The sequence below is a fragment of the Nanorana parkeri genome, unplaced genomic scaffold, assembly GCF_000935625.1.
Source record: "Nanorana parkeri isolate BGI_ZX_2015 unplaced genomic scaffold, ASM93562v1 scaffold988, whole genome shotgun sequence".
Taxonomy (NCBI): domain Eukaryota; kingdom Metazoa; phylum Chordata; class Amphibia; order Anura; family Dicroglossidae; genus Nanorana; species Nanorana parkeri.
In genome coordinates, this window is record NW_017307256.1 from 166,757 (window position 1) to 176,955 (window position 10,199).

Consider the following 10,199-nt stretch of genomic DNA (forward strand, 5'->3'; position numbering starts at 1 on the left):
GATCCGCCAGCGCTGACTGGCGGAACGGATGGGGGAGGGGGCGGGTACAGCTGGCTCTGCCTCTAGATAGGCAGAGCCAGCTGTCAGTCACGCAGCTGGGCGGATGCAGACCTAATTGTCGGGATCCGCTTCAGCTGCGGCGTCTCAGTAGCAGCAGCTCGCGGTATACTGCGGCGTCTCAGTATACCGCGAGCTACAGCTCGTGGTATACCGAGCCTAGGGTGATGGGAGGACGCTAGTTTCTGTCCACCCGTTATCCTAAGGAGAACTATGGGGAAAAGCCTTAACCCCATAGTTCTCCTTTAATTGTCTTGGCGGACTCGGAAAGCAATGGGCGATCCAAAATATTGAGTTGGAACACTCTTGATTTCCTCTCACATCCTGTTGCATCTTTAAGACAGGAAATGAAAGAAAAACTCCAGAATAGGACACAGAAAAAAAACAACAACTTAACCATTTCCTACTCTATACAAAATGAAAAAAAGTTTTGGATTAAGCTATATACAGGTATACAGGTAACCCCCAGAATTTTCTATCATATGCGGAAATCCCAGCAACACCTTTCCCCAGTTTCTTTGCAACCAGGATGGCAGGAGCACCACTCAGGCCAAGCGCAACATTTGAACTTACTGTATGGGGGGTATTCCAAGAGCATGTACAGACAAAAGAGGGGAAGGTAGGTAATAAATACCATTTACAAAGTCGATGATTTTCCTAATTCCACTCACAGAATCACATTTGTTAGGAAGGCGGAGGGACGATTTAATGGCGGCCCTTGACCCGGCTCTCAGCATGAGCGGTACAGTATCCATGTGAAATATGGACCTCAGCGGCAGAGACTGACCCCTCGCAGCGGCACGCACGAGCTGCAATCACTTTCAATGTTAATAGATGTAAGGAAGCAGCGTTTCCATGGAGACCAGTGAAAGGTTCTGAAGCGCCCTTAGGAATGAGCTTGTTTTGCACACAATTCCGATATGACCACCGCTTAGCCGAATACCGCAATCAGCAGAGCAGGCGGCAGTGGAAATTGTACCCAACACATGACCCCCCCCTTGCCCACCAATATATTCTAGGATATCCAAATTTAGCCCAAAACCTGACCAAATTTCAACAAAAATCTTTACAATGAACTCTTTACTGACTCCTCAGCTGCCCACATATTTGACTTCTAGGGACACTTGAGCACTAAGGCCGCATACCTAAGTGAATATCTCTCTGTACTCTTTCAGAAAGTAAGGGAGCCAATTTATAATTTTTTTTCTCTTTTTAAAAATATATATATTGTTTCTGGGCAAACACAACAGTGTTGTGTTTACATTGATTTGGGGGAACACACAATGTAGCTGCTGAGTGATTCTCATTGTCATGCCAGCATTCATCTTCTGGTTGTCTTTCTCACTCTATGGTTGCCGCTGGTAATTCTTCAGGTTCCCAGCTCCACCTTCTGTAGGCCTCAAAGAAAGAGGCTACTCAGCATAGTATCATGTGACAACAAGCTGCAGCCACACCCCGAAGCAGTGAGGCAAGTAGCAGCATCATGGGTACAGTGAAGTAGAAAGTGGGGGAAATTCTTGTGTTTACATTACAATGTATCAAGAGGTCATGCGCAGTTCCCCGTTTACTTTCCCTTCCTAAGGATCCATCCACACCTTCAACTTTCACACCTTGAGGAGGATGCGCCAACAACAGACACACCGTGAAAATCCAAAAACATCAAAAATGGCCAGCACACCCAGGTAATAGATCTCAGATCTTTATGGAGATCTTCTTTATAATAACAACATAGCGTGTGCTATTTCTTGTTATATATTCTTTAGAATAACAGCAAAAATTAGCACCAGCTATGTTGTTATTATTAAGGAGAAATCAGTAAAGATTTGAGATCTGTTACCTCAGTTGTGTTATCCATTTTGGATTTCCGTTCCTGTTTGGAGCTGCTCTTTAAAGAGTTTTTTTAAAGCATATGTACAGCCAAAAGTTTTTTTTCTTCGTTTTGGATCGAGCAAAACCCGGTTTTGAAGTCTGGGTCCTATTGGGGGAATTTTCTCTTACTTCTTGTCCCAGAGACACAGCAGGAAGTTAGAGGAAATATCTCAAGGTGAGAGGAAGTCCCCTCTTGGACTTATGTCCCCATATCAAGTGTCCACATTGGGAGATTTCCCCTCACCTTTTTTTCAAAGGTTACCAGACAGAGGGTTTAACACTCCCCTAAAAAAAAATGAAATAAAATATATCATACAATGCAGTGACTCGATCACAGCAGGATTGCAGAGCACCTTGGCCCTATTCAGTGTCCCGGAAATGGCTTTTCTGACAGAGCAGGATTTTATTATTGGTGTGATGAAAATGAAAAACCTAAGATATTTCCAGGGACAAATCACCAAAACCTGGGACCACTCCTGGGAATGGAGGATGGCTGGTGACTCTGGAACTCCCTCGCCATCCTTGATTGCCTCCACATGTTCTGTAACAAAAGCACAGCCACCCCAGGCAGCAGTGGGGAGTTTGGATCACATTACCAGTGCGGCATTGTTGTGGCTCGGGCTTGTAATGAGGGGTCGATAGCTCACAGCTGGGAATCAGCCTAGATGGGCTGAGGAGATGTGATGCTCCATCGATGACCCTGGTGCCTCTTGTGTTGTTAGATAAACAGAGGCAGGGCAAGATAGTGCCAGACCTCCTAACCCCATGTTTCTGCCTAATGCCCAAGACATCCCTGTACAGACTGACTGGCTGGAGATAGATAAAGTGGACAACAAATAAAGACTGCTAATCATAATCACAAGTCTATATGCATCAATCCCACAAACAGAAAAAGCACAGATGCCAGCACATTCATTTTCAGCCTGCTCTTTTGTACATGAAGAGAAGACTGTCTTTTAATATTTGTCAGGGGCTCTCTCCCAATCTATGCAGACACATCACAAAATGGAATGTCCTCCCGAGATAAAGCTGTGTCAGCGCAGTGCATAAGCATTGCCAGTGTGAGTGTACATGTTAATGTCCCCCTTATTGTACAGAACAGCCATTCAGTATAAGGATCTTTAAATTGATGCCTCATATCTGTCTGGCCTCCAAAAGTGACAGTTGACTATATTATTCTGCAGGTTACAGGAAAGAAACAAGCCCTCAGTCATTTTAAAAATATCCAACAACAAAACTTTTTAAAGTTTTGGATGGAGAGGGGAAAAGTTAGAGCCTGTGTTAGGTTTTTATTGCTTTATCACTGCAGGGGAGATTTACTCTTTCTAACCATCTCCATTGTACCCGGGACAGAATGTCATGAGAAATCCTAATTATTAGTTGCCACTGGAACAAGAGGTAAGGGGAAATCTTCCAATAAGGCAGAGGTAGGCAACTCTGGCCCCCCAGCTGTGTAACTACAAATCCCATTAGGCATTGCAAGACTGACAGCCACAGATATGATTTCCAGAAGCAGAAAGATGAAAAGATGTGTAGTTTCACCACAGCTAGCGGGGCAGAGTTTGCCTATCCCTGCAATAAGGTAAAACCTGTGCAGGTAGCCAATTTCCAAGAGGGGACTTCCCCTAGCTAACTGGATAGATTTTATCTTACCTCCTGTTGTTTCTCCAAGACAGAATAAGAAATCACTCCACTGGGACACAAAAAAAAGCTATCTTTTAAAGCAGATGTAAACCTTAACTGAATGGCTTGTCATTTGCTAAAGCACTGTGAATCATAACTGCATAAACAATTTCAGTTTTGTCTATCGTAGTTGCCCGTGCTGTTAATATAAATGCCAATATAAACACCATTTTATCAGCAAGCTTATCTAAAAGAATTTATGACAACATTCACTGGACAATATTTAATTGTTTCAGATATTTTATAAATGCAGAACCATCCCCTTGACCAGTAATCCCATAGAAAAGCACTAACATGCTATTATGAGCTCCTTTCTTCTGCTTAACATGGCAGCTAACAAGAGCACCAGGCCGCACAGCAAGGTTGGACTGATATGGGAACATTTGTAAATGCTGCTAGGAGTTCTGTCACGTAAAGTCATCTTTTGGTTCAGCTTTACAGGTCCTTTCAGTAAAGCCTACAGGGGCAGCCACTGATGGCAGCTGATTAGAGATGATGTGACCTATGAGCTTCCTTGCTTGTTAATGGCTTCTAGTAAATGAATGAAACAGATGTTATCTCAGTGACACGTCTGTGTAAAACTAGGGCTGCAACAACTAATCGACATAATCGATTATAATCGATTATTGAAAAAGTTGTCAACTTTTTCAATAATCGATTAATCGTCTTCCGATCAGTTGGCCCTGTTCACGGCTCCACACACACTGAACCCTAGCAGATATCTTCCTGCAGAATTAATATTCTGCAGTTTTATGGACAGAAGACATTTAAACCTATACTGGGTATCTGAGTTGCGGTTGTCCTCCGGTCAACTTTACAGTGAGAGGAATGAGTCAGAACTCGTCTTAAGCACATGGAACATTGTCAGGAGCTACAAGGGCTGATTGCAGCACTCTGCGTGTGATAAGGTAGCCATACACTGTACAACCATCGCAAGACCTTAGTCTTGCGATGGTTGGAAAGTGATTAAAAAAACGTACGATCTGCCCATCTTGGACAGGCAGATCGCACTCCGATGACCGCAATGCTGAACGGGCAGTGTGCGCGTGCGCACACCGGCCCGTTCGGCATTCGTCTCCCGAGCACCGTTCTAACCAGCCTAAAATCGTACGATTCTCGGCTGGTTTTCCAACATGCTCCTTAGACAAAAGACGTGCGACCGTACAGTAGAAACGGTCGCACGTCTTCGTTCACACTGTTCGATTCTCGTACGATCGCGGGATTTCCCGCGATTCTCGTACGAGAATCGAGCAGTGTATGGGCACCTTAAGTGAGATGTGTGCCATGGTAAAAGATGGAGCCATCAGATTTTTATAAGTCTCACTACATGCAGATGTGCCATTAAGGTGAACCAGTGAAACATTTTCAAATAAAAATTGCTAACCAAAAGTAGTCACAGCAAGGTGTCCACTATTACCTTAACCGGCAGAAAAATCTTCACTGTTGACTCTAGTTTAACTAGTTTAACTTTGTTATGGGGTCATGACTTCCGTGACCCAGGACTAAGACTCAACAAATGTCATTATTCTGTCAATACCAGATTCTCTGTATCCAATAACTGCACTCTGATTGGAGAGGGTGCAGAAAGGTGGGCGGGGCTTTGCCTTTAAATCAGTATCCTAGTAACCAATAGATTCAGGAAAGGGGCCACGGAGGATGGGTTTCTATCCTAATTAAGTTACATATAGGCATATTGTGCTGTCTGCTCTTAGGCGGGTATTTTACACATTTCATTCGAATGACAGGTTTACTTTAACTTTCTGAGCTTTTTCTATTGCCAGTTAGAGGTTCCCTGTCTACCTATTGATATTTGCATTGGCTCCCCAACTCAGGGGATTTTCTCAGCCCTGCTCATTCGTACCCTACCTAGCTCCGTCAATGGTTTTGTATTTATTGGCAGAGTATACTTAAAGCCAAAGCTGGACAAATCCCAGGAGCCAGGTAGCCACTGCTCCTTAAAAATTACAGCTGGCGCCTAACTTTTAATGTCTTCACTACTTGTCAATGAAGCTGGCTCCAAAATAAATCCTGCTGGCTCCTGGATTGGGCAGTCTGGCTCTTGAATTCAATATTAATGTGTCCACCCCTGCCCAAACCTGATCAATCACAACACTTTTCAGGCCACTTTCTGTGCAAAACCCCTACCTTCTGCCTCTCTTTGGAGTGTTCATGATACTGGTGGCAACCCTGAAATCATTCCATTCTGTAATCCCAACAAATTCCAGAGCTTCTACAGCCACATCCACTGCAAGTCTCATTTCAATCAGTTCTACAAGTTCATTATAAAGACATATCAGGTCACTACACTGGATGACCTAAAATCTAAAGAAATGAACTCAAGCCTGCTTTATAGATTTAGCAGGAGTTCTGCTTTCATTTACTGTTGTCTGCTAATCAGAGAATTTGTAATTCTGTATTGGAATTCCACTCCCAAGGATTGGACTTCCACCCCGGCCCACTGCTCTTTTCCACCCCTAAGGACTGAAACTCCACCTTAAATCCTATTAAAGGAGTTGGAAGAAACACATAGATTTTCTTCTGAACTGGATTGGAACAGCAAGTTTGTAAACCCTCCCCCTACCACCATGTGGTTTGTGTGGTGAAAATTAAAAACAAAAACATTTTTCTCTGTTTTCCTACTAATTTCACCTACAGAGCTTTTCCTTCTGACCAATAATTCCTATGCAAGGCCCCTATTTAGCTGCCTTTCCCTCACTGGAACTGAAATCAGCTCAGCAAAGGAAAGGATAATAAATAATAACGAACGATAACGAATAATTCTTCTTATGCGAATGGAATGGTGGATTGTTGACAATGAAAAAAGTAGACTGAATCTTGTTATATGTAATGCAGACTGCACACTGGCAGTAAAGCCAAACTAACTGTATTTCACTTCTTTGGGAACCAATTAAACAATATTGTGCCCCAGCTGTCACTGGCCCAATCGACAGGCAACGCAAACTGGTTCCCACAGACTTTATAGATGGAATCTGGAGCCAGTAACACTCAGGATACTGTCTTATAATGTGGAGTCCAGCAAAATGCCAAATGCAACCAACACCTTGCAATAGAAAGGCAGTTAATATGTAAACTTGCCTCTTCTATAGACTGTGCCTGTGCCCTGGCATATTCTATGCTGGCTGACTGTGCAGCTCATGTATGAGCAGAGCAGGAGAATTTGAGAGCTGAATTTCTTCTCCTGGTTCAGACATACATACTAGTGATGACTGGTAGCAAAACACACAGGACATTTTTTTTTTAACTCTTTCACATGCACCCAGCCGTTATACAGCTCACAACGGTCCCACTCTTCTTGCTCTATCACCAAAATCAGAAGGAAATTGTAAGTCAATGGAGGGTCTGTTGACTTGCAATTGTACCTTTTAATTTCCTTCTGATCCATTGCGTTGCTATACATTTTTCAATGGATGCTAATGGAAGGACACTGAAAAATTAATGGGTGTGAATGGGGCTAGTTCAAACTGCATGTTTTACTTTTTTTCAACGCAACATAACGCAACGGAATGGAGCAGTGTGAACTAGCCCCATTCATTTTTCAGTGCCCTTCTGTTAGCAACCTTTGAAAAACGTATAACGCAACGGATCCGGTGTGAATGGGCCCTAAGTCTGATGTATAGATCTGTAACCACCTACCAAAATGTGCTTACAATGCGACAGTGAGTGACATTTTCATTCTAATGTATATAACGATAGAAGATTTAATGCAATTGTATAATGTTTTTTAACATATGCAGCCATTTTTCACACAGACTGACTAAGTCAATAAATGCTGGTAGTTACAGATTACTGCACTTTTTTTGATGGGCATTCTCCTTTAATAAGAAGAGAGCACAGAGCAGGTTGGATGATGCGCCTGGCCCCTCTTCTTCTTCCCATGCGTCATGTCTGGTCATGCAGCAACCTCTCGTCACCCTACTTTCCCCCTCCCCTTTGCGTGTGCAGGGACGTGTTTCCTCAAGGTCGCAATCTATTGTGGCTGACAGGCATCGAAGAGGGCAAAACCGGCGCTCGCTAGCAACGTCTTCATCCCATTTGTGGTCCGTTCCTATGGTAACGCCATACAGCAGCTCACACAAGAGGTGGCCCAGCATCCCCAGCAAACAATCCATAACATCCTGCCAGGGACTAACGATACTTTTATGCTAGTGCCCATTCTAAGGATCATTTCTACGTCCCGCTAATGACTTCTGATACTCAAGATTCCTCCTACAAAAAGATGTTTTTTTTTTCTTTCTTTTAGCATGAAATGAGTAAATCAGAAATCCAATCCAGATAATACTCACCACTAAGCAAACATACTATCAGCTTATGTGCAAACAGTCCTTTCCTTTTTTTTACTGTGAACTGCAGCAGTGCTTGTCATTCCTCACTCCAGATCTGCAGAAGTGTGTTTAGCATGTTCCTTGGTTCAAACTCTGTCCTTTGAGCCCAGCTCAACTCTATCCATGCTGGGTCATACAGGAGAGCAACAAGAGGCTGCAGTCTTCTTTAGAAACACTCTAAAAAGCCTGCTGAATTAAACTGCCATGGATTATATAAATCTAAAAACGGAGTAGACTTTCTGACTTTAGCACAGTTGCAAGGACAGAAGAGAACTTTGGTCTTCTGAGTCATAAAGCAAGTACTCAGCAATGACCCGTCAGCACAGTGTCCCTGGATATTTTTGGGTAAAAGCAACATGATAAAAGGGATGTAAAAAGCGTGTGCAACACCCCAAAAAAACAGAGACTTTATTGTAAAGTAACTGAACATTCAAAATCAGGGACATTTTCAGGGATGGTTCACTGGGGACTTTGGTACTCTTTCTCTGATACTGAAGAGAATTGCAGCAGAGAGACAAGCCTTGGCGGTGAAGTCCATGCAGGAAATAAGGATGGAGGTAAACTGGTCATGTGATTGCGGGCCCTTGTCTCAGGCTGTCAAAGTGTGAGTGTTGTGATCACAGTCAGAGGACAGTGACTATTAGCAGAACAATTTCCCACAGACTTCCACACCTATCCTAAAATCCCACTCACATCCTGAGCAAACGGTCAAACTGCCGCCATGAACAGTGTGTCACACAAGAGATCCTCTTCACAACTAGCTGCTAAATACCTAACAAGACGGCAACAAAGGATGTAAAGCACTCTATATCCTACCACACAGGGGGCTGAATTCTGCATGCCTGGTGAGCCTTACTGGCATTTGTGGTTCCACAGGTCAGCTTCTACCTGGTAATGCAACAAATTAAAACGGTCTCTAGGCCGGCCTTGGACTCTGGGACTTGTAGTTCCACAGGCTTCCGAAAACTACAAGCTGTTTATCTAATGCAAGAAGCAACCCGCTCCCTGGGATTCTGTAGCCTGCGCAGACTGCTACAAAACCATTTCCAAGGACGCTGCAGCTATGCTAATATAAATAGCCACCTATGGATAACACTGCACTGTCATTTTTCTGCATAGTAAATGCTGATTGTCAGTGAAGAACTTGAAAGACCCTAATTGTCCTTACTAGGTGACAAAGAACAAAAGAGTGATTCATGTAGAAAAGGAGACTTTACTGGTGCAAGTGAATACCAGGAACATTTCCAAGGACAGATCTCCAAAACTCCGGAATGTCCCGAGAATTCACAGACAACTGGCCGGACCAATGGCAATGTTTGACATTACTTGCCAGAGCTCTTACCACATATGTACTTTGGACAAATCCCAGGAGACAGGTAGCCAATGCTCCTTAAAATGTACACCTGACACCTAACTTTTGGCACCTTCTCTTTTTGGTGTCAATGGAGCTGGCTCCTGAATTGGATAAACTGGCTCCTAAATTCCATCTAAATTTGCCCACCCCTGGTGTAAACTATAATACACACTAGAATATCAGGTTGATCATAAAATACATTTCATATCTTCAAAATACCCCCCCAAGACAATATCAGTGGGTGGTAAGATTTGAAGATAACAATAGCAGAAGCACAGAAGATACACTGTAGAATTGACATGGAGCAGACTGAGACTGTCCCTGAAAATTCAGAAGACTTGGAAACTATTCTAGTGTAAGAGCTGACTTTCTGGTCAGATGGATAAAGCGGACAAGTCTGACTGGTGATTATCGAGCTGTGAAATCCTGAGCAAGAGCAAGACTTACCCAGGATCCTCCAGGGGTGCAGGCAGGGAGCCAAAGAGGACAGCTCTGTGAGCGGAGCAGGAGGGGTTCCCTGCAGCTGTAGGAGCCCAGTGCAGCTAGAAGGGGTTAAAGTCAGCAGCTGACGGCTGTACAAAGACTGTAGGTCTTCCTGCATCTGTGACAGAAGAGGCAGAAAGTTCCAGCCCAGCCCCAACATGGCACCTCCCCTCTCTCCAACATCTGCAGATAAGAACTCCCAGCCTGCTAACCCTTTCCCTGCCACAGCCTCCCCGACTACTTACATGGCTGGCAACATTTAAAGAGAATGCTATCACTCAGGAACAAACATGGACAGGAAATATTCCCAGAGGTAAACGAAAGGGGGGAAATGCATTGGTGAGGTTACATTGTTGCCGACTGTTCTGAAGACAGCTCCAGGTGCTGAAGATCTGTCCTTGGAAATGTCC

At 43.8% G+C, this 10,199-nt stretch overlaps 1 protein-coding gene across 4 annotated transcripts in view; it reads right to left on the bottom strand.

Moving 5' to 3' along the window:
- Positions 1-10,199, bottom strand: part of RXRA (retinoid X receptor alpha) — a 187,212-nt gene that overhangs the window by 66,566 nt on the left and 110,447 nt on the right. For 2 of the 4 annotated variants that reach the window (XM_018566923.1, XM_018566921.1), the window contains exon 1: positions 9,754-10,120. The exons of the other annotated variants lie outside the window; for them this stretch is intronic. In XM_018566923.1, the coding sequence (XP_018422425.1) occupies positions 9,754-9,949 (196 nt within the window). In that variant the 5' untranslated portion in view covers positions 9,950-10,120. Of the gene's footprint in view, positions 1-9,753; positions 10,121-10,199 lie in introns of those variants that run through there. 4 annotated transcript variants of the gene reach the window in all.